This window comes from Pogoniulus pusillus, chromosome 20 (assembly GCF_015220805.1).
Source record: "Pogoniulus pusillus isolate bPogPus1 chromosome 20, bPogPus1.pri, whole genome shotgun sequence".
In the NCBI taxonomy this organism is placed as follows: domain Eukaryota; kingdom Metazoa; phylum Chordata; class Aves; order Piciformes; family Lybiidae; genus Pogoniulus; species Pogoniulus pusillus.
In genome coordinates this window covers 15,859,187-15,884,623 of record NC_087283.1, presented here as the reverse complement: position 1 = coordinate 15,884,623, position 25,437 = coordinate 15,859,187, and the positions used below count along the sequence as shown (strand labels likewise).

General features: G+C 40.4%; 1 protein-coding gene and 1 long non-coding RNA gene across 8 annotated transcripts in view; both read right to left on the bottom strand.

Moving 5' to 3' along the window:
- The window catches only part of LOC135184516 (uncharacterized), a 40,927-nt gene extending 25,391 nt beyond the window's left edge, over window positions 1-15,536 (bottom strand). For all 3 annotated transcript variants that reach the window (XR_010306076.1, XR_010306075.1, XR_010306077.1), the window contains exon 1: window positions 15,318-15,536. This is a non-coding gene — a long non-coding RNA (uncharacterized LOC135184516). The remainder of the gene's footprint in view (window positions 1-15,317) is intronic.
- A 302-nt stretch (window positions 15,537-15,838) lies between these two features.
- NKD1 (NKD inhibitor of WNT signaling pathway 1) overlaps window positions 15,839-25,437 on the bottom strand; it is a 130,227-nt gene continuing 120,628 nt past the window's right edge. For 3 of the 5 annotated variants that reach the window (XM_064160358.1, XM_064160360.1, XM_064160357.1), the window contains 2 exons: window positions 23,521-23,651; window positions 15,839-22,781 (listed from right to left, as the gene is read on the bottom strand). In XM_064160358.1, coding sequence (XP_064016428.1) covers window positions 22,207-22,781; window positions 23,521-23,651 — 706 coding nt within the window. In that variant the 3' untranslated portion in view covers window positions 15,839-22,206. The remainder of the gene's footprint in view (window positions 22,782-23,520; window positions 23,652-25,437) is intronic. The other 2 variants (XR_010306073.1, XR_010306074.1) reach the window with 2 other exon arrangements.

Genomic DNA, 25,437 nt, shown 5'->3' with positions numbered 1-25,437 from the left:
CACCAGCCTCTTGGCAATGTTGTTTCTTCAATAACACTCTCATAGAACCTTGAAAAACATCTTTTGAAAATCAAAGCACTGATGTGCACATTCTTGTTTATACCTCATTGAACTGTAGCAGGTAACGGGCAGGATTTCCCTTTCCAGAAGCTTTTGCCCAATGCACAGTGTTTTGCTATGGATTCACTGATATTTTTTCTATATGACAGGCCTTGCCTTCACTCTTCTGTTTTTTTCCAGGATGCTCTCTAAATCTCCTTTTGTACTTCACAAACACACCCCAATTGGGTAAGCTCAGGCTCAAGTGGAGCCTCAAATTTCTCACGTACTTCAGGTTTAGTATACGCACTGAACACCACAGCTAGGGTTTGAATGGTCTCTGAGCACTGGCACAATCCACAGCATATAGTGGGCTCAGTCCATTTCATAGTGTAAGGGTGTCAGAATGCAGCTTCATACTACTGTATGAGATAAAATCACATTCGTGTACCTTCTCCACTACCCCACATCAACTCCTTTTAAAGACTGTCTTACTGGTGGGTTTTGTTGGGGTTTTGTTTTGTTTTCATGACAAGGATATTCACAACTAGTGGAGAGCCTTTAAAAGATTAAGGTGCTTGGGTCCCTATGCTTACAGAAGGGGCTTGCAGGTTAACGGATTCAGGCCAATTAAACAAATCAGCTCATTTGGACAACAGCAGCAAGGACTAATGACTAAGAATCTCAGTTTGTATGAAGATGCCTTGAGCTAGAGTCCCAGTTCTGCCTCTTACAGGCTGCAGGGCTTTTGAAAGTCTTTCTCTATCTGCTGCACTTCATAACTATCTTATTTATTTAGACGGTGATCTCCTCATGTCAGTGATTGACGTGATACATTTGTGCAGTGCTAGTAAAACAAGAGTCATAGCACAGTCCAGGTTAGGAACCTGAGGTGCTGCTTTAGTAACAACATGCACTCACCTCTCCTGGCACTGCAGTAAGCCATAGCTACATTATATCCACATGCTTTGGACCATCTGGTATACATAAATGTCTCTATGCCTTTTTACCTGTAAATGTAACTCTTTGAAGACTCTTCTTATTATTACGAGTCATTGCTTGTTAAGCGCTGTCTAAGTTTTCTGCACCATATGAGAGTGTGTTGGATGCAAGAAACCTTACAATCCAAGTAGTGAGGCAAACCATTTGGAGACAATGTGCAGCAGATGAGCTAGGAGTTGGTTCCCTTTCGAAGTGTTTCCCAGGAGCTGATTGCACTGCAGTCGCTGCAGGTTTTCAAAGAGCTGGCAGAGGGGACAGTGTCTGTACACTCACTTAACAGGCATGCTTTTGAGCTTGGAGAGAAGCTGGAGGTTCAGAAAGCACAACACATGACACTGCTGAACAAGGAAGAAGATATAAAGATGCATGGGTGGGAAGCAGGCAAAAGGAACAAGAGAAAGAACAAAACAAAATTATAGCTCTTCTCTAGGGAGGGACAAAACAGGTCTAAGGTCTTAAGGTTAAAAAAAGAAAAGAAGATTAAATGAATTGAAAGTTTCTGAATTGGGGAGTTTGATTCTCATCTCTTTTAGTGTTCAGTACCTCACATAAATCAGAAAATGTAAGAATGAGCCATTTCAGATCCCACCTTTATCATCATTGCACAGGGAGATCTTCCTATGACAACGCCAGATCCATTGCACAACAGAAAAGTCATACTGTAACAGATCTGTTCTACTAAGCACGAGCTATTATTGCACAAGCCACATATGAAGTGCCTTGCACAGGTGAAGCTGAATAGCACTTCTAGGTCCAACTGCAGTATACATGACACAGCAGTACTGATGGTGGTTTTTTCGTAAGCTGAAGCAGTGTGCCTCCAACCTGTTGAAGAATATACTACAGTCCAACAGCTCAAGAGAGAAAATATACTTAGAAAAAAAATTTAATCCATTGTCTTTCAAGATTCAAATCATCCCTTATCTGCCATTCCCTTTTCTCCTCCCTGCACCTGGAGATACTGAACTGAGAGAAGGTCGTAACAAAATGAGTTGATTAAGCTTTCTAAATCAAATACAGTTCCTTCTGCACAAGTCCTGAGGGGTAAAAACTTTCTTGCTTCCAAAGTCTTCTTTCTGTGTTGCATTTTGAAGTTGCTCCCTATGAATATACTTGTTAAACAATATGAACTCTCCACCTACTGACTGTCAGGAGTTTTCACAGAGATGACATTTAAAAGACTCAGAGCTTGAAAGCTAATCTCTTTTCTCAAAAGTTAGATTTCCCAGCAAATATTTAGATATCTACCATACAAATAAAGTGTAACTGGTCAACCATAAAGGTAAAAAATGCACAAGATTAGGACTTAATTTGACTTAAAAGATGCTTGAGACAAAATAGTGCCAGTTTTAGCCCAGAGTTATATATAACTGAAATTCTTTAAGCAAACACACACAAACCAATTAAAAATTCACTTCCACAAATCCAGTACTAAGGCTGATGCTGTTGTCTGCTGGAACTATGAAGAATGGATCAAATCTGTCAGCAATTTACCATGGTTCAAAGTGAAGAAAACATCTGCAATGCCATGAGAAATTTGATGGCTATGGTCAGCCTACCAATCGTTCTTAACCCAGCCCAGCTACAGCTGATTGCTTTAATGACAGAAGAGAATTGAGTATGCACAGCAGGCCAGATGGGTTTTACTGGCTGAGCTAAACTTTCTGTGACAACTTCCTTGTTACCCGCATCAGAGATAGCTAAAGTGAACTTGCGGTTATGTGGGATCCCCCCACTGCACTAAAAATACATCTGATGTGCTTGAAAATGTTTTGGGGCTATTTTTGCCATTTCCTTTTCTAAAACACTGTTACTCTTTTACAGAGCTGTCCAATCCATCTGCTATGAGCAGTCTGTTTGGCTTAATGAATCAGATTATTACTGGGGGGGAAAAATAATAAACAAAACCAACCAACTAAAAAGATACACACACACAAACATTTCTTTCTTTTTGCAGCTGAAAGTAATCCTAAAAGCACAATATCTCATTATTGAACTTTGGGAGCATTCAGTGCAAGAATAGCAAAGCCATCTTCTACTTTTCTGTATCTTATGTGATGGCCAGTTTCAGTTTTGCTCCTCTGTCCACTGTTGGACAAGGATTGTCTTTCTTGCTCCCATGACCTGTTTAAACACATCAAAAAAGGTAAAGAAGTGTAAAGAAGCTATTGAACAGCTATCTATGTCTTAAAATGATGCCAGAATTCCCTTTGCTGTATCTGTGAATCTGTACATTAACATGCATTATAGCCAACACACTACTCACAATCATACAATGTTCACATTTGTCCCACCTTAACTGAGAAAGAATATTTTTGACTGCTGACTTTGGACTTTCCCTGAGCCTCTTCCACACATAAACATCTTCAGGCAAAAAAGTCTGAATCAGGCAGGGAGAACTGCAATGAAAGTGGCTCTCGTTTGTAGAGGTTTGGTCTCCGCATGTTATTTTGTTGAAAGAGTAGGGAGAGAGAGCAATTCAAGAAACACAAGAGATGATCCTTAGGAGTTGTAGATAGAGCTGTAGATAGCTTTCCAGAGAAAACGTAGCCATCCTGTCAACTACTATTGTTATTTTGTCACAAGATGTCCCACACATAAGAATGAGAACAGATAAGGTAACAATATTCCCATGCATTATAATCCACATTTTCCTTTTATGAATTAGCACCCCAAGGCTGCTCGGCTCTTCCCCATCTTCAAAGTGCTAATAAACATTATTTTCTTAGAACTATTCCAAATTAACAGAAGAAAAGACTGACAAGAATTCAGTTGTGTGTCTTGAGCACAACTATGGAATTTTACCTCCTGATTCTCTGGATTCCTGTAGTTACCCATTCCTCAAGTATCACACATCAAACATCCAGTCACCTCTATTTCCTGACCCTAATGGACAAGGCTCATTTTAGTGGCATATAGGTTAATACACACAAAGGCAGCCTGGCTGTGTCTGGAAGTCCACAGTTACGTGTTCCTTATTCAAATACTGCATCAAGGAGCAATTGCAGGAGTTTTATGCCCTGGTAATGAATCAAAACTATTTTGCAGTCTCAGTCCAGCTTCCAGCAGTCAGAAGGCAACATTAATACATTGATTCAGACTTGAACCCTGCAGAGCTGTCTCAGCAAAGAGAAAAGACTGAATCCCACCACAGCCCCCATGGGTACTTCCTTTTCCAGGGCACCACGCCTGGTGCACTTGCTCTGCAACTAAATGAAGCAAAGCACACATGGTTCATCACACCAATCTTTTCACCAGTTTCAGGAATCATGAGCAGGAAATATAAATTCAGTGCCAGCATCAGAACAATACAGTAACAAGACCCTCTTCTACAGGTAAGTTTCTAGTGACATCACTGCATGTCCTTTGACTGAAAAATGTGGGATTTGGGTTCAGAAAGGGCCTTCTCCTTCACCCTGCTACTGCTTACCCTCCTTACGTGCTTGTCACTCCAATACAAATCATAGGTATGAACCGAGTTAAATAATTGAAGCTTCTCTTTGTTTAACTCAGCATATAACTTCTATTATTGTTTAGACAATAGACATCACAAAGGAATCACCATAAATCTCCTAATATACCGTGCAGGTGCATACTTTCCTCTCTGATAATTTCCCCACCATTAAGTCTGTATTTTCTCAAAATTACATGTTTTGAGCTTAAGCACAGTGGGTGGTTCATTTATAATTCTAAGTCAAAACATTGAAAGAACACTCATTTCTTATAAAACAATATGGACATTTACAGAATTCCTGCCTTGGTTTCACACTTGAAAAATTCCCCCTTTCCTTAATCTTTTAAACTTGGGCTAACCAGAGTTTTAAGGTTTGCAGAGCTGTTCTCCAGCTGAGTGTTTCCTTTTAGATATGCACACCTCCTTGTTGGACATTCATTATCAAACCTTGTGTTTGCCTTTTATCTACGAGTCCTCTTCAGTGTTCAGCATAAACTACATGGACACCTTGCAGATTGACATTTCTTCATTCATGCTTTACCTTAAACAGCATGCTAAGACATCAAAGAAGGGAAGCCGACTTTGATGTTACAAAATGAAAACCGCCTCATGATTTGCCAAGACCAGGGGAACTTGTAGTTTGCTCTTTTTTCCCCCTTAAAGAAGTACTTCTGCTTTTCCCACGAATATGTGAAAACCTTTACCTTTTCCACCAAACTTGTACGAACATTTTGTTCCTCAAAACAAAACCCAAGCCACATCTCATTGCAGTTCGTTAAATATGGGCTGCAGTGCTTAAACTGCAGTAGCTTTAAGGTACAGACACACTTTAAAGACCTTGTTTCACACCTGTGACTTTTACACACTCCAGGTGTCAAGACACCCAGTGTGCCTACTGACAAGAGTAGTGCATTAACAAGTGCTGAGAAAGACTTAAAAAAGCATGGTCGCTCTTATACCATAAGTGTAAAACATGTGCAATAAGAGATGTTTAACTGATTTGGCTACAATAACAAATAACCAGCAATAAAACAGAGCAGTCCCAATTGCAGCTCACTCTGGTCTTGGAAACAAAGGTGATAGTGGCTCAGCACCGTAACAGACATAAAAAGCACCAGTAATCCTGAGATATGGCCAACTGTGCCTTATCAGATGGTGCTGCACACTGCAATAGGAAAGACTTGATTTAGTACATAATTTATGTTCCTATTGTTTTGAATACTATCAAGGGAGGTTTTCACTGCATGTTTTCTTTCATTGTTTGAAGTGATGATCTACCCTGTCCTTATAAGGACAGTAAGAATGTGAATAATTAGTCCAAGGGCAGAGAATAGAGACATTCAAAATGAACATTTGTTACTGATTTCCTAGACTGTAGTGGAAATGAGAAGAATATCATGAGAGGAAAGGATATGTAAATAAATGTGATTTGTTAGAATGCTGCCTAGCTAGGTCATTGCATATGTTAATACATATGCAATGTGAATGTATTTCTTCCCTGTAAAGCACACAATTCCTCTCCCTGGTACAAAATTGTTTGATTAACCAGCCTCTCTTCACTGGTGGAAGAGGCGAGTCCTTTTGTTGTTCTGCTGCCAGCAAGTGCTGCTTGTTACATTTAAGACAATTCATCAGATGTGGTTTGTCAAGAACACGCCTCAGCTGTAACTCAGAATAGAGCTAATTGTCTTTCATGTGGATTTGCAGCTTCCTGCTCCAAAAGGAGTGGAATGAAAACTCTGGTCAGTGTTAATCTGCAGGAACTACATTTTAGCAAATGGATGCAAGTAGACTGCACATACCATGGTGCTGGCTACTCTTCAGCAGTTTTAACAGTAATTGGTGCCAACACAAAAACGTATGTCAAGCATTCAGTCACAATTGATTCAGCAGGAATGTGTTTAGCTGTGCTGTAAAGGGATATTTTATTTTCAGTTTAGGGCCTGAAGTTTTCCAAAATAACATATATAGGTACTTTACCTCATTTCTTGCTGTATTGTGTTTAAAGACCAGCACAGATATGGTTAGTGCTACAGGTTTTGTACTCAAGGCTTTCACCGTTGAGCAAGTGTTGTACCAAGAAAGCCTGAAAATGAAAGGGTTAGAGTTCCTGGAAGGTCCACTAGAATGACTGTGAGAAGAGAGCCAAAATGGTAATCAGATCCCTATGAGATCATATTGAAAGCAGCCATGCCTATTTCACAGAGTCTTCTGATGTTGCAGGGGGTCTGTAAAACATTTAATCACTGGAGTTTCAATAAGTTGAGATTTGTTGTGAGTACTGTAGAGAGCACTCGTCTTAGATAAAATGCTGCCTGGTAATACTCTTTCTGCTACATGAGCCAGAATGCAATTGAATATCCATGGTGATTTAGCCTTGCACCGTCATCCCCGTGAAGGGGATGCAGGATTTTCACAGCTACATAGCAGTGGATTAATATAACTATTCATTACAATTCATGGGAGGCCTGATCCAGCTTCTGTCAGAGTCAAGAGAAAGATGCCATTTGATTTTACTGAGACTTCAGATGGGGTTTTGTGTGTCTAATCCTGTAGCTGCCCTACCATGCTACAGCAGCTTTTCCAGGGCCCTCTATTACTCTGCTGCCCAGGTGGCACCTGTGTGGCTGGTGGCCTGTTCTTGTTACCCAGAGGAGTCCAGGTGACCCTAATTCTGACAGACAACTAAGCCTTGGTACAGAGAGGTTTAATAGCTAAACCTTGTCTGCTTTGTGTTTATTTTGTTCAAACTTGTGAAGTTCTGACTGATGTAGAAAATTAAGTTTGGCATAAACCATGAAGGAGACAGGCAGACAAAACACGAGACTAACAGCCACTGATTTATTACAATTAAATCTGCTCTCCTTCCAGCCAAATAAAATTCTAAGTTCGGATGTCAGTTGAGAAAATACTGTTGCACAACTAAACTATTTAAGCTAGAGAGATGAGCCAAAACATGCACACGACTCACTCGTAAAAGGAAATTCTCCCACAGATACCCAGTATATATATATATATATGTATGTATCTGTACTCACCAAGGGGGGGAGCATGTGAGGTACCCCAGGTTCCGTTCTAAAGGGCAGGAGTTCCAAGCTGCAAAGGCTGCTTCTGCGGAGCAAGAGCGAGAGAGCTCTCCTCTCCATAGCCGAACCCCCCAAACGGTCAACTGCTCAATCGGTTGAAGGGCTGGCTATCTCCAAGCAAACAAAAGGACTTTAGATTCGGGGACACGAGAGATAAAAAGCTGATAAAGATCACCTGCTAACACGCCTCATCTCCAGGTGTTTCCGGGGCTGAGGGCGTGGTTTGCAGCTGCAGCACCATATCGTTAGTGTCTCTGAAAGAAGTGCATGAGCGGGGCTGTCAAGATGGCTCTGCAAAAACTCCCCGATGTGATCTGAAACCCAAGTAGCTTAGTTTACAATGTACCATCTCCGTTAAATGGCGAACAACCATTATCCAAATAAGCTTGCACCAAATAAACCTCTTATGAAGCCTAAGTTTTGAGAAAGCCCTTCTCCACTACTGGATACAGTTTGCAGCTTACTTTGAAAGATGCAGAAATCAGGCTAGAAATAGACCAAGATTAGAGAGAAATTACTCACAAGGGTCAATCCAAATAACTCCCTCTACGTCCTTGCAAAAAATCCAAACCTGTAAATTGTCGATGGACCTTATAACACTGAAGACATATGAAAGGTAATTTATGTCTCTCAAGTGGGAATAACAAACACTTGAGCCCATTTTATGCATCAGCTTCTGTCATTGCTGCCACTATAGAGCAGGAAAATAAGCAAGGCTAAAAGATGGTTCAGCACATGGCATTACGTTCTTTCTGCCATTTCAAACCAAATACCTATTAAATTAAGGAAAGGGAGAGAGAAACACAGTGTGCTTTTAAATGCTTCTTTTTGTAGTGTAGTCAAGACCTTATAACAAACAAATAGAAATAGATCACCTGGACAACTCTCTGGGCTGCTAGAGCAAACCAAGTAAAATGGATGCTCTGATTAAAGAGCACTGAGTTTTCAGAGGTGGCTTTTGAAATACACCAGGTTTGAAAATGGAAGCCTCAGAGCATCAGAGCTTTCCCCTTGGCTGACAGGCCTTTAGCTGACAGGGTGAAGTATGGAAAAGGTTTTCCAGCGGATATTTTGAGTGTCAAGGAAAAAAAAAACATGAATTAATGTGGATTTTGAGGAGAATGATACTGCCTAAAAATACCATTGTTAGCACAGGGTATTTTTTTTGATGCATTTGCCAGGCTTCTGCAGCACCTTCTGACTGTATGAAATTGTGTGTGACTTAACCATTTTATTTCTGCCTTTTGGAGTTCAGTCTCTGTCACTGTTGCCCTTTGCATTTAACTCCTCTGTAGACTCAGTATTCCTGACACTCATTATTATTCTGCTCTCTGCTTGCAACGTAATTCCAGTGAGATTCCCTCCTTGTCAAAGCACTGACTCACAGTCCACCTTGGAGGACTGCCTGCTGATCTTTAAGATATATGAATCCTTATGAGTTTGCTATTGTTATTAGTTGCCCAAGAATACCAGGATTAAAAAGTTTAACAGAAAAAAAATGTTCACAATGCTATTTATATCATTTCTAGTAATAGAGACGGCACAACAATTTAGTGCTGTGCTGAAGGTCACACATTATCAGGAATGATTCAGCAGCATCACATTCACTTCCTTTCACCCTGCCTTGCTGCTAGCACCCAAATACCATACTACAGCACCTCTTCCAGGATGCCTATCCAATGTGCAATTAATTGCTTGGAGGCAAAAGGATTAGCCAGGTGAAATCCTGCATGGTCCCTTTGTTCCCCAGGCCAAACACTGAAAAGCACACTACTGATTAACCGTATTTAGCCTTCTATTTTCTTGAGCCCAAAATAAAGCCTGGTCAAATCACAAATCACCTTAAATATTCTTAGTAAGCATTACCTTATTCTTAAATAAATAGTTGTCAACAGCAACTCATCTTCAAGAAAAAGAGTCTTTGTAAAAAGCCGTGTAGTAGCAAACTAGAGATGGAAAGGTAAAGGAAGCAGATTAAATTCTTAAGCACCACTTACGCGTTTAAGATGCCTGCATCCTGACATGAACTATGCCTTTTTCTGTAACAGCAGCAGTACTTTTCTACCAGTATCAGTGCATTCAGGCTACAGAACTTTCCCAGTCTGAATGGGCCTTATATCCAGGCATGGTTTCAGCCAGCCCCAGGACTTTCTGAGACGTAGCCAACAAGGTCTGCAGTCCCCTGAGGTTAGGCTGCACTCATAGCATACTTGCAACCCTGCCAGGGCATCCGGACACCCCAACATCTTTCTTGAGCACTCTCAGTAGCTCCACAAGAGAAAGGACAACCCCCTTCTTGCTCCCTGAAATCCCAGCCCCTGCTAGAAGACTAAAATACAAGGCGAAATACTGTGCAGCCAAAAAGGTTAAAAAGAATCATCAGAACTATAATAGTGAGAGATGCAGCAGAAGGGACTGGGAGTTTTGGGAAGTACAGGATCACCTGTCTGCTGCACACCTCAAGACAAGCTCTGACTGCTGAGAAACCTTGGTAAGTAACTTCTCAGTACACAGGTGTTTATCCTATTCCTTAAACGCCATACAGCTCTGGCTGCTGTCGAAACTGTAATGCTAAGGTAAAGCAGTTGATAGCACTACCTATTTGGGTAATATTTGTTTAGTGCAGATTTGGGATGTTTATTAGGCATCATGACCTTTGGAAATTTCATAAACAAACCACTTTAACTGATCTCATGTAGCTGTAAATCCCAGTTAGGGAAACTGGTCCATTTCCTCCATGCTGGCAGATAACAAGCAGTACACTGCAGTGATCTGAACACTTCTGTCAAATCTTTCCAACTGCTTTGAAACCTTCCAGAAAATAAGAGGTATGTTGTGTTTTCTGCTTGGCACTACAGCTGTAGTACATACTACGCTGGAATGTCAGCCTCTCGTTTATCTTTCTCCAGTTGCACTTACTGTTGCAATTAAAGGAGAAGACCACTTCATCTGTATTTAATGACATAAGAAGTACTATCGCACTTTGAACTATTACACTCCTCAATCTATTATCTACACACTTAGAAGAAAGAATGAGCATCTCTTCATACTGAGCATTTTCATCTTGCAGTCTCTACCTAGACATCATTATGAGCAAAGAATTCAAACCTGCTGCAGCCCTTCAGCTTTACATCATACAACCTGCTGCAGAACTAAGGTGACCCAAGCCCTTCTCTCTTGAACTTGTTTTTCATGAGATTATTGCCCCAAAGTGTTCTGCCTGCCTCCTGTTGGATCATAAAGGGGTTTGAAATGTCACAAATTCATTTTCCTAGTAGAATATCATTGTCAGATTAGGATTTTTTTCCTGAGTGTTTGTTCTTAAAGTAATTTTCTATTCATAACTCTGAAAAAACAAAGGTGTTCTTGCTTATGTTTGGTTTACATCCAAAGCTATCAAAGCTCCCAACTGGTTAGGAAGCAATCTGACTGACCTAACCATGAGGCAGCTGAGACCCCCTAAAGGAAAAAAATAAATGACCAAAAGATATCAGAGAAGGAAAACATAAACACTAAGTCCATACTGTTGTGCTGAGCTAGTCAGAGCACGGCCATCTCACCCTGTTTAAAGTGAAAGCTTGGACTGTAGTGTGGAAGTTTTGAGCCACAGGCTGCCCAGGGCAAAAGGACAGGAAGGTATTTTACCCCAACAGGAGTAAAATACAACCACTTGCACAGAACTGGAGGCTGAAGAGGAGTGCCATTTACAAATGCATATACAAAAATGCAAAAGGCATTCAGGGAAAAGGAATATATAGACAAATCAGGCCCACCTGAGCCTATCAGGCCAAAACTTCCTTTTGAAACCTCCCCCCTCACACTCAGCCTCAGCAGGCCCAGGGGCAGGCCGAACTGCCCCCACCACTAGAGCGAGGCCTACCAGGCCTCAATGCCTCACCCACCACAAACCAGTAGCATGGCAAAACTTAGCTTGCAATAGCCCGGGCCCCCCTCTGGAACAGGATGCCCATCCTCTGGGCCTCTCCAGTCTCTGGAGGACTTTCATCCCTGTGGTAGAACCATTTGTCCTAAACCCACCACATGTAGCTGTCTAGCGAAAACAAACAAAAAAAAACCCAAACAAAAAAGGATGGTAAAGGAAAGTCAAAAGCTCTAAACATTTCTCCCACTTCTTTCCGTTGGCACTGAGTGCTGCTGCCTGGCCTCACTCGCAGACAGCAGGATCTGCAGCCACGCCGGGGTTATGAAGTGGCTCAGTGTCCAGGCTGTGCCGCTCGCCCCGGGGAGGATGGCGTTGACAGAGCGAGATGGTCTGGAGAGCGGGGTGTGAGGAAGCCCCTGGCACTCACAGCCAGCGACAAATCGGGCAGTTATTCCCATCAAAGTGATAGAAACAGAGTGGATCAAAACAAGCAGGAGGCACTGTTCTAGCTGGTCTGTACACTTTGTACATTGCCACTTGGGAATTTAATTAGTCTGCGTGCTTCATGTTTCTATCTTTAGTCTGATGGCATACAGCTGTTCTTTTCAACATCTCTGCCTACTGCCCTTTCTGGGCTTTTGGAGTACGATTGTGAATAGACCGGGCAAGGCTGCCTCAAGTTTAACCCTCTGCCAGCGCGGCCTTGGCTTACCGGTGAGCTGCGAGCCTGGAGAGAGGGAGAGGTGCTGGGAGGAGGCCTGCGTTAGGGCTGGACAATTCTGCCTTCAGAGGAGCTGATTTATGGTTAGGAAACACTGCCATGTAGAGTCCCAGCACAGGGCCACCCTCCAACGCCAAAATGACGATAAAACCATAACCTCTGGAGGGTGATCAGACCTGTCAGGAGGAGGGGAAGGAACCCTGAGTCACTGCCGTTGTGAGGGAGCGAGCTGGTACCACCTGGGAGCTGTGGTGGCTGCCACCACTCAGCTGAGGCCCCCGTGGAACCTTCCAGAAGGGCACCTTTCCAGAAGGTTCCACGTGAACTACCTCACTGAGGCAGGTTTGGAGAAGAGGAACAAACCCTGGACATGAAAACACATCGCAAAAAACCAAAAGGATACATCTTATTCCAGGATATTAAGGCCTGGCCCTTTCCACAGACGATGGCCCAGCACGGCAGACAGTGACCAAGATTCTTTGAGGATTTAGGAACAATAAAAAATAAGCCAGGGCTGAGATCATGATGATTTGTTCAGACTGAAGTGCAGGAAAGAAACATCTACTTGATGATGCCAAACTGGCAGCTGAAGCCAAACCTGGAGAGTCAGCAATGAGTCGTGAGCTCCCACTCCTGGTTGCCTCTGTGTTTAGCAGCCAGGTGAGGCTTAGCACCCCTATGCCTGGCAGCTGCTGTGCAGGGAGAAAGAAAACGCTGGCTTCACGGTCTGAGTCTGCCAGAAGAGGGAAGGAATGCACCTCTGCAGTACATGCAATAAATGAGAGTCTTCAAAATCCCTTTGCTGATGTAATTTCTTGCATATGATAATTGTGGCCTTGCACTTTCAGCTGGGACATTAATATCTCCCAGCTGGAACATCAGCCAGAATCCCCAAGCCTGGCCATAACCTCCTAGTTCAGAGAGCAACTAATTTTTCTGAGCAGTTAAGAAGTTACACATTCATCAACTCCCAGGATTTACCATATCAGTATCCTCCACTCCCTGCCTCCCCCACCTCCTATTAGTTTTTGTCTCTTGTAATAACTTTTTTTCTCATATCCTAGAAATTCCTGCTTCGCTACCTTGACAGTGATGTTAATGTCAGGTGCTGCATATCATGCCACACTCATGAGTTCTACATTCCTACAACGTGGCAGACTTTGATACAATTACAGCTTGGCTACATATCTTAATTTATGTTACAATACTGCTGTAGTATTGCAGTCTCTGATAGCAGCAGAGACAAATGTTTAATTCACAGAAACTCAGTTTCAAACTACAGTCTCTGAACGCAAACAGCAGACTTCAGGGTTTTTTTCATCAATTTCTTAGTTCATAAAAATCAATTTTTGCAGAGTTTTTACACTGTACATAAAAGACTGTAGCATCAATTAGCCTTAATTCTTTCTTCTTTTTTTCTCCTTTTTTTTTTTTTTTCTTTTTTGGAAACCTCTTTGTAGGAAAATCTCATATTTCAGCAATTTGCATTATCCACACAATCTGCTTTGAAGTTCTAAGTTATGGTAAGAAAAGGATCCACTTATCTGCACATAAAAAATGTTCAAAGCTTATAAATTCCCTGAAACAGATGTACATTATCATTGGATTTGCCTTTCTCTCTTTGCTGTTGCATGGCTAATAGAGTTTCATGTGCCCCCTCACATCCTCCCCATTTAGCATCTTTTCTCTACAGAAGCATGCACCCTACTGTGCCAATCCACACTTCAAAGATTTCTGTCTATCTATTAGAAACAAAGCACAAAGTGAGAACATATGGCCCCTTTTAAATTTCCCACATTTAAGTCAATATCGTTTCTTTTCTCCTTTGGCAAAGAAACATAATAAGGTTTATCTTCTCTCTTCCTAAATCTGCTGCCTCTCTCAGACTGCTTGTGCCAATTCAGCAGTTACTTTGCAGTATCAGACTTGGCAGCACATATGAAAACAAAACCTCTAATTTTAAAATTGCTTTTATTTCTTCAGATCAAGAAGATGCATTTAAATGATGAGAAAGGACAAAATGTAACTGCACGCTTTCAGATAAGTGGATTTTAAACCCATGAAAGGGCACAAGCAGAGAGTCAACAGCAAAAGATTGTCTTGTTCTTTTCACAGTGACATCTTTCCAAACGTATCCTATCACTGACTAAAGGGATGGAAAAGCATTTTGGAATCTAAGACCTTAGCGATCATGAGCAACTACTTGTTCTGTGTCCCAGAGCATCTGCGGAAACCTAGCGCGCTCGCACTGAGGGGAGTGGCTATGCAGTATGAGATGTTGATGCCCCTCTTGAGGAAAAGGAACGGTTACTTGCCCCAGAATAATCTTGGCTCCTCCCTTTATTCTGCCAGGGTTACAAACAGAGTGAATGTACCTCCTGTATTCCTGGAAGCAGGCCATTTCTTTGGAGTGACTCTGTCCTGCACATCCTGGGGGAGGCGGGTAAGAGGGTATGCAGGATGCTCATGGTGAGGTATGCTGTCCAGAGGATTTCCTTTACATTTGTGGGCAATAAAAGCAGTATCTATATGACTAAAGGTTCCACGTAAAATCAACTTCATTAACTATTGTTAGAAAGATCAGCAGACACAATATCCTGTGAATGCTGGATTCAAAGGAAAGGGATTATAATGCTGATGTTTTCAGCAGAGTAATGTATGGAAGTCTTGCCCCTCTCCTGAAAGCACTAAGACTTACTCCTGTAACTCATAGTCACTGGCTAAAATGACTCTGTATTTCAGATTCATAAGCCATCAAAGATTGCAATATTTAAATTAATTGATTTTAGCATCAGTAGACCAGGAAAACTATTTCAAAAGCCTCTCCATAATACAGTGCAAGCTACAAGTGCCCCAGGGCCCTGATCCGTAGCAAAGGTAAATTGAAGTACCTCTGTTTACATCTGCTGATCCAGTAAAGCTGCACAACGTTTCTATTGAAACCCATGGAAGTCACATGTACAAGAGCCATGGAGGGCTATGGCCTTAACAGATGGCATACTCAGATGGCAAGAAGTTGTGATTATAGACATCAAAAGTAAAAAAATATTCCCTGAGAAAGCTGTAAAGAGACAGGAGGAATGTGAGGCCCACAGAGCTGCTTTTTACTTCCCTTCATGCTTTTGCACTTACTGGAAACTCCGAAGTCTCTTTAATTGAGCTTTTCCTCCTCTGCACTCCTTGGAGGGTGAGAGGGTTAATTGCTTTGGAGTGAAACATTACAATTTTCATACTTCTGCTTCCTAATGGCACCTTCAGTATGCAAGGATGCCCTGGGCACACGCTGTACAGGAGTCCGTAAAGCACTCAGAGCAAGGATGGAATAAACAGCTCCAAATCGCACGTCCATGGGTATCTGTAAAAGAACGTATCTATGACTTTTAAAATCAGCACTGGCCAAGTGAGCCCTTAAGGCTAATTGCCATAGCATTTCACTGTTTATCTTAGTCAAACTAGCGTTACCAGTCCTGGTTGTTAACAACCTCAAGTGGCACTTTATTCATCCATCAACAGTCTTACCCTGTGAACAAGCATGTGAAGAACTATAAACACCCACTCCAAAGTCGCTTTGTAGGTTTAAGCTAAAGCCCACAGAAAAAGACCACTCACAGAACTGCAATGAGAACAGACAAAATACAACCTCCAAACCAACGTTTTAATCTACAAAGTTTTATTTGTCTTTTTAAAACTTGTAAACCATAAAAAGAGCTTATCAAATATCTGAAATTAGTACAAGAAAACACGGTGACTCATATAGCAAATTGCATTTGAAGGTCCAAATTCCAAGACATGCATGGGGCTCTTCTGGCTTCCATTTCTGAAGCCAAAGACAAATTTGGCCCATGTTTTTAGGTGTTTTATTAAAAAAATCACAAAGCCTCACTGTGCTATACTTCATAAATAGAACAGAATGGGAAGGATTAAGTGCAAAAATAAGCACTCAGCACCAGAAGGATGTGAACCCTGTATCTCCATCCATAATCTCAAAAACGCAGTACATCTCTTAGTGGGTAGCAATTACAGGCTGCTTTCTCTGTATGGACTAGGCACTCAAAGGTAGACACAAACCTCACTTCATAGACATGATAAAACCAAGAAGGCACAGTGCACATAATTACCAATATGCCAGATATTGCTACTGTTTGCCTATGGGCAAATTTATGAAGCCCCTTAATATTACATCTTCAACATTCTTACAAAATGTCTAGAACTTCCTACTCTCGGACCCCAAAATATTAGGCTGATGAGACAACCAATAGGTCCAGCCTGCCATTTCCTGTGATATAAAGATTATATTTTGTCAGTAGATTTCACAGGCACAGTTAGGCTTAATCTTTAGAAAAATTAGGACAGATATCAAAGCTTTGGGTAACATTTGACCAACATATGTGTGTTTGTAAACAAACAGAAAAAGAACTGATGCTACTATTCAGCCATGATCTAAAGAATATTGAAAACATCTCTAGAAGCACCTCCACTTCTGAAAAAAAAAACACCTGTCAGCTTGGACAGGGACTCAGGAAACTGGGGCATGATTTCTTATTTTGCCACAGCCCTAGTGGTGATCATCTGCAGCTTTCCCTCCTTTCACCTTCCACTGCACAACAGAGATTGACCTCTTCTAGAAAGTCTTTCAAGCTTTCCCAGTGAAAAGCATTCTGTGAAATACTGTTGCTGTTTATGAGCAATGTATGTACCATAAAAGATTCAATATAGCTTCTCCATACAATATGTTCCTACCTTTTTTTTTTTTTTGTCTCCCCTCAGCCCTCTGTCAGGCATTTATGCTGTGCCTACACTTCTCAAATCTTGCCATCCTTCCCTTGCCAGTTTTTCATCACAGCGCTAACCCTCACAGTAATCAGTCTCAATGGTCCTTGAGTAATGTTGCTTAGAACAAAGAAATCAGAAGACCTCATCCATATGATTTCTCTCCTTTTGGCTCAGTAGGATTGAATTGTCTAGAATTATATAGAAATATCAAAGTAAATTAAAGCAACATTGAAAACCTCATTATTTAATAACTATAATCCCAAACTCAAATAAGATGGAGTTCAATGTCTAGTGAGTAATTTTAATATAAAGTTATTTGCTTCTCTACATCTCTTCCTATTAGCTCATTTAAAATGTACACAAGCCAAAAAAACATTTCAAAACAGTCCCCTCCAAGTCAAATCAATGGAGAATCTGTAAAATACACATAGCAAAGAAATGATGTGATAAGTTGAAGCTGGTTTTGCTACTAGGTGTATCAGAAAAGGAGAGATGTCTTTCCATAAGATATTTAGAAAACACATGAAGTTCCATTTTTATTTCACGAATTTTCAAACATGTTTCTGCTTGGTAGATTGAAAAAACCCAAACAACAAACAAATTAGAAAAAGCAGCCTGACAGCTAAGAGAATGCTGAATATGACTTCGTTCCCAGCTAAAACATGATTAAGTCATGCTTAGGAACATATTTTCAGATCTTGATGAATTGCGCCAAGGTAATTAAAGGTGAGACTTGATTAGCTGACGTGTTTCCAAACATGAATGTTCTTGCCTGTACTTGAGGCAAAAAATTATGGTGAATGTTTTTGCAAATATTCTAGCATGATAAATTTTTCTCAAGTATAATCTAGGCCCCAAGGGGCCTAACTTTCCTGTTAATTGGAATAAAAATGAAATCTGTCATTCAATAATTGAGGTCCACAATGACATATGCAGAACAGTAAGCATTCATCATATCCGTGTATTTATGTGGCAACTTGTAGACTGTTGAGCATACACAGTGCTTATCCCTTCATGAAAGATCACCCCCATCAGACTCCATCCTGTGCCATTCACTAACATCTGCCAGAGGATACACACACACATACATACACACACCCACAGTCTTTTAAGGTACTTCTCTAACTATATTTTGCTGTTTTTTGCTCACGATGACTAGAGTAGGAAGGCAGTTATAGAGGTCATACATGTGGCTTACTAATTTGATATGGCCTTAAGGGGCCAACACGCCAGGAGAACCTGTACTTCATCATCCAAAGGCAGAACTGAGTCTTAATTTCTAACAGTGACTAAAAAATGTGACTATGTTTCAAAGATGTTGTTTCAAGTGCCTTGAGGTCCTCTATGAGTACATACAAGAGTATAAAGCACAGTATTTACTGCTATCAAAATTAACTCACCAGCTTGATCTCCTACAGTAAACTTCCATTTAATATTAGCTACCACAGACCTATCAGCAGTAAGAAGCATACAAAATAAATACTGAAATCACTGCCTGCACATTATGTAGACTTCAAACCCACATTCCTGGAATGAAATTATAGGTACGCTGGAGCCAGTAGGAATCTGGCAATCTTGCCAAAGGTTTCACTGCAAGAGAGATTTTACTTCACTATCCTTAACTTAGTTTACTTCATATTAGGTGGTCATGGAGTTGTGAGAAGAGCTTATCAATCTTTCTTTTAAAAAATCTGGCTTCCCAAAAGCTGCAGCTGGCAGAGGTGAGCAAAATTTTTCAGTTGACACTTTCTTCAGCAAATAGTGCAAATTTAGGGATCAGCTTAGTTTTGCTGAATTGCTTTGTTCAAAACCCCAAAGTATAATGAAAAAGCTATTTTTTTTCACTTGAAATTACATTTAAATATTAATAATATACTCAGATTTTTTTTTCTTAGAAATTAAATGTTTGGTCTGCCAGAAACTATTAAAACTTTTGATTCCGCCAGTTTTGAGCAACTTAATTTTTTATTTGATTTTTTAAATGGTTTTCAGAATTAATAACAAGCTGAAAAATCAGTTCCTCACAGGTCTAACGGTAAGGGACAAGAAATTTACCTTCAAAACTTGCTAGCTTAAGTATAAAATCAAAGCATACCCAGTCCATACCTTATGGCCTGATCCTGTTCCCAAAACTGTTAATGCAAGCTCTTTCATCAGTGGGATCTGCAAGAACTGACAGCAATTGCAATAAGCCCCTGAAATCCACAAGAAGAAGAAGGAAATATACTTTCTGAACTAGAAAAACTTTAATTAACAGGGGTTCTCTTGGCACAGTTTTTGCTGTTAAATAAATAATGCATTTAGTCAAAACCACCTATATTACTATACAAAATACTGAAAAGCAAACATTTGTAAAAGCTACGGGAATTTAAGGTTCTGTGAAAAGAAACTGTGCTACATGTTATTCACACTTAATGCACATAACACAACTGCAACACAGTAGTTAGATACTGTTATGTTCATACATGGCTGGTGTAAAGTTTTAGGATGGGGATGCCACGTTATTGAATTGTATTTGTATTTCACATAATATGGGCAAAGTAGAATTTGTCTTTTCAAACTCCAAATAGAACAACCCAACCCAAATCAATGCAAGGCTGTAACCAATGGTCAGTTGTGTTACACTGGCACAGCTACTGCACACTTTTCAATCAGATGGGATTTTTCTTACTGGTGCTATTACCTTTACCAGCAGAATACCTTTGGGTGAAAGAGTGCTTTTGCCCCTTTGCTGCTGACTCTTAGAAACACCCAGGCAGAAAGCATTCTAATTTTCCAGGACACTTTTTTGGTTTTCATCAACAATCTTCATTAAAACAAAACAAAACAAAACAAAACAAAACAAAACAAAACAAAAAAAAAAAACACCCTAAGAAACAATTCCCAGCTCTCAGTCTTTCTGGCATACGCTCTACTGAAAAGAGAGCAACTGCAATTAGATATTCAAACCAAATAGCATGGCATCCCTTCTTAGATGGAATGTACACTTGTGTGTTTGCATGCGGTATAACGTAAGTCACTTGAATACATCAGACTTTGTTAACACTATAATATAAATAAGCTTATTCCTTCTACTAGACATATAAATGCCTTTTTTTTCTTTTCTGTTTTTTCCTTTTTTTCCCAGTCCATAATAATAATAATATATACATATTGAAAAAGAATGATACACAAGCAGCAAAAAAGGCTTAGACTAGAACAATTCAGTGGTAACTAACCAAATTTGTGGCCTTTTCATTTTTGCAATACAGAAAATTCTGCATATAAATATTTTTGGATTTTAGGAACTTTAAAAATAAACAGAACAGTATCATTGTCACACATATAAAATACTTTGAAAAACATTTTTTCCCCAAATTTAACAGAGTGTGTTGTTAACAGCAAAAAAAATCCCAAAATAAACCAGATTCTTTAAAGAGGACAACAAATCTAACAACTGCTGTTCCAGGGAGACAAGAGGTGGACCTGACTGCCACAAAGAAGTGATTCTATTCCAATTCCACAAGAAGACAAGGCTTTCTACTTCTTTTTAAAAGCTGATCTCTCCATGTTGTTGGAAAGGACAATGTCCCCCTAAAACTGGTCAGCTGCTAGGGAATGACCCTTTTAGGACTGATCAAAACTCTAGTCAGAAAAAAAGACCCTAATCGTAAAGGGCTTATAACAATGTGGGATAGTTACATTTTACAATATATACTATAGACAAAATTCCACAACATTTAAAATAATTAAACCCAAAAGCAAATATGTTCAAAGAACCATTATGGTTTTCTATGTGAGGACTTCTCTAGTGTTCCAAAAGCAATGCTGGGTGCTTTTCAGTCACTTCCTGCTTCCAAAAAGGTGAACTGTACAAGCCCCAGCTGAATGTATTACAAATCTGGGCCCCACAGAAAGTAAAATTTTTGTGTACTGACCCTTTTTTCCACTTATCCAATTTGCTTTTGACCTTCACATTTCTCAGCAGCCAGGTCTTGTGAGCATGGTCTAATTGTCCTTCATGGAATGGAAGCCCCTTGATATAGAAAAAGGCCAGAATGACTGCGAATGATACTTTTTTACATGCTGACTTGTCTTTGAAATGGGAGCAGCACAAATCGGTAGGTGCTGGGGAAATTTAAACTGGAGGCATCTAAGAAAATGCCATGGAATATGTTTCTAAAAAGTCACTGTTGTGGAAAAATATTATAATGCTAATAATCAAACCACAGATTTTTAAAACACAACAAAATGTACCTGAGAGTGTGCATATTTATATATATATATATTCATATTTATATTTTATATCTATTTGCCAACATTTAAAGTGAGAAAGTATATTTTCCTCAATTCTTTCTCAAAACAAAGAACTGTGGATTTAAACAAAACAACCCCCCCCCAAACAACCCCTCTCCTTCTCAAACCCCCAAGAATGACACTTATGGGCCCAAGCAGTGAAGTCTAGTGATGCTTTTGAAAGCCCCATTTCACATCCTCCTCTTTTCAAATGGTTACCCCATACAGAATGGAAAGACAGCAAGAGAAAAACAAACAAATAAACAGTATATTTAAGTATTACCCAGTATGTAACAGACTGTACTTGAGTCGGTGAAGAATCTCCAAGACAGTAAGGTGTAAGTCATACAAATGTAGCTCTGTTGACAAGTATAGCTAGTATTTCCTTGTAATTATGAAGAGAATCAGTTTGAAAGGATGCGAGCACAAACAGGCTACGTGAATGCAGTATATTAAACCCCCTCTGTAGCACATTACAATCAATAAAAAGAAAATAAAATCTGAATAATACTAGAGGTAGCAGCTGTTTGTATTTTCCATTACTCTGAGTATCTCTGGAGTCCAACCCTTCGAACATTGCTCCCCTGAAAGAAGGCTTGTGTGCGATCAGCTGACATACAGCAGAGTGGTAAGCTAGATGTCTGCAATAGTGTTTGAAGTATCTTTCCTACTACAGTGGAAGTAGTACTTGTAAAGAAGTGCATTAAGTCATAACTCAGAAAGCTATGGCTGTTTGCTGTTTTACAAGCCACTTAAAAATAAAGGTCCACAAGGTGTTTAAGCAAGCTATGTAGCTCCACAACATATAAATAGGGTAAGTTTCAAGAGTTCCATACAACCTCTAGAATATACGCTAGGTGAATATTAATGGAGTAACAACAACATTAATCATAGTAATGCCTTAGTTCTGTTATCACAAGAAAGTATTTCCTTCATATGTGATGATTTTTGGAGGATGTTGGTGGGGTCTCTTCTATGTCTGGTAGAAGTGATGGTAGTGGTGGTGGTGCTCGTGGTGGTGGTGGTGTTCGTGTCTTTGTATCATTTGTCCAACTTGGCCTTCATATAAAATGACTGTAGGCAGGTCTCTCACATGTTCCTTTTCCACAACTGTCCCTGGAGACTGGAAACTTTTGCACATTTGGTGATTCTCCTTTGCCCTCTGCTTATGCTTCTTATGAACTTGTTGAGATTGCAAGGGGAGATAAGGAAGATTCTGGCCCACCCGTGCAGTTGGGGAAAGCACTGGCATGGGTGCCCCTTGAAAAGGTTTATTTCTAACAGCCCTTCCAGGATGCACAGGGGCAATGTTTTTGCCCTGGGCCCTGGGAGACCTCACAAAGTGCTTGTTTGAGTCCTGGTTCCGAAGCCTCTGTTGGATTTCTGCAATCTTAGCATATGAACTTTCAGCCAGATTGATGTGGCTTGGATCTACCACTTGAGATTTCCTATGGTGAGCATGGAAGGTTTCAGGTTCATGAGAACGGGATCTAGTCTGATTCACAACTCTGCTTGGTGGGTCATGTTTTTGAGCTGCTGGAGGAGATCCTAGGAAATAACAAGCTGAGTTAGTCATCTAGTATTTCAAATTTTTAATTAGTAGCATGCAGTTGGCAGGGATAGCATTATCAGCAGAGTGAATTGTTCCTAAGGAAGTGAATGTAATTACAGCTGTCTAGTTTAATTACATTTAATAACTCTGACTAGTAAATAACACACAAACATACGTACATATCTACATGTGTGAGAGTGCACATGTGTATGAGAGTCTTTACCTTCTCTTGGTCATGATCTATCTCAAATTCACCAAAATAACTGAGTGGAAGAGCAAAATCTTGGCAGAGGACAAGCAGAGCGAGGAAATCTAAATCTCTTTAATTTGGGCACAGAAGCCAAAATTCCAGGTATGAACCCACCTTCTCCTATTTTTTATCAGTAGTGAGTATAATGTGCTGGTATCACCTTGGGAATAAGCTCCAACATCCAAAAATAAGTCCTTGCCTCACCCACAGACTAAACTTAATTTAGATGTAAAGATTGTTCTCCTTGGCTCACCTCTAAGTTTAGCTACACAAACAAGTACTTCAAAGCAGGTTTGCAGCACATTAGCTACTCCATCGTGATACTACCTCCACCAGTAAGTATCTTGCAGTATTCATACAGTCCTACTCCTTCCAGTTAATCATTACAGGCAAATCACACAGATTCACAGTTCACTGCCCCTGATGTGGAACATGCATCTGAAAAATGAACAGATGAAAAGGTTGCAATGTAAATTACCAAATACCTGGTCCAAACTTGGATGTGTAGTTTTCTATTCCTGCAAGATCCAAATAGTGGTTTCTCCTTTCAATGTTCTCATCAACGCAATGACGATAGCACCCACTTTGTTCTGGATTGTTCTCGCTCTGGTGATATCTGTCAGCAAACAAAATTACTATTCAGCAGAAGTTCTTCAAAGGTGTTTCCACCATCTGCAAACCCACAACTAATAGCCCCTTTGAAGTGACAGTAGTTGCTCACAAATAAACAGCAAACACTTCAAATTCTGGCTGATCAGATTTGCCAAGTCAATAGGCCTGAACTGACTGTTCTTTCCCCTCATATAAATCAACTGTGATGTTGCAAAGCAAAGGAGGCTTTCAAATTGCATCACACATGCGAAAACAAATAAAAATGCTCCTAGGGTTTATTACATTCTGTCTTCGGGCCAAACCATTCAACTGATTCTTCAGTTCGTACACGCCAAAGAAAACCTGCTGTTTGATTCATGACTGTTCCCACCGCTGTCAGGGAGTGCTGGGGTAAGCCTTGTGTCAAATAAACATTCGTGTATGTCTGCCTCAGAAAGACAGACAACAGCACAGGTGTAGTAACCAGAGAGAGCCTGGGAAGAGAAGGTATTGAAAGGACACACAGAGATAACTGCAGCTTTCCAAAATACAATTACTAAGGTCAGATCAGCTGCTGGCTTCAGAATCTCTGCTCTTTTTTCCTGCTCAGCTTTGCAATTTTATTTATAGCAGAACTATTTCCTGAGAATGAATATCTGAAATACCATTCATTTATGAGGGAGAAAAAAAAATCAGGCAGAGGTTTACAGTATTGTAGCCCATCATACCAAACAACTTAATTTAGCAATTTAAATGGATGTCTGCAGACACAAACAGTACTTCCAATGTAACGAAGAGGATAAGCAGAAAGCTCTTGATTCAGTCACTATCTGTGTCATTCAGAGAGTTCAGTCTTGAAGACCACAAGATTGACTTTGCTCTTCACGTGTGTAATTGCACTGGTGTTAACTTAAAATCAGATTTTGGCCTTGCATACTATACCAGTTGCTAAATACGGGCTCTGTACTGCATGGTGCCTGGTACTCTGCTTTTAGTCTATTAACACATTTCCAAGTCCTCAGAAGGCTGCTGATCCCACTGAGCTTTGGCACGAACTGCTTTCCTGGTCTACCATATAACAGAACTGAGTCCTGCATCTCTTTGTCAGACACACATCTGCAGTTTCTTTTATAGAACACAACAGTCACAAGACTCGACCTACCTGGAAGATGATTTTTGCTCTACTTTGATCGAGGTAGAGTCTCCTGAATAGAGGAGACTCTGCTTGGAAAGCAGGTAAGCTTTAAAGACTTTCAGTCAGCTTTGAACTCCAGAAGTGACATGGGGTACTCTCAAATAAGAGGGAATGTCCAGATACTCTTTAGTTTTTTGGAAACAGAGCCAACTTGGTACCTTTCCTGCCTCAGGCACATCTTTCCAGGTTGTTACACTTCATCAGGTCAACATAAAAGATCTCTGGGGTTAGGACTCGGCTAACTGAAGTTGCCTGGCAAGAACTGCCCATGGAAACCATTGGGCCTTGCACAAGTCCTGAAGACAATGCTCAGTTAACTCAGGAAAAAAAACATTATTTGGCTTGACCAAACACAATTAAGCAACACAGTACATAAGGCTAGCTGTTGAAAACCAAGTTAATGGGGAACCTGTTTCTTTGTTACAGTAATAAATTCCATCTCTCATCAAGAGGGTGCAGACGAATTTCACTAGTATACTGATGAGAGATGTGATCCACTATCAAAGAGAACCTTAAGTACTTTGAGAGCTGAAGTGTCTGGCATCCAGCCCCACAATGCTGTCCTACATACACATGGGAAGACAAGCATGCATCAAGCATAGTTGTAAAAAAATAT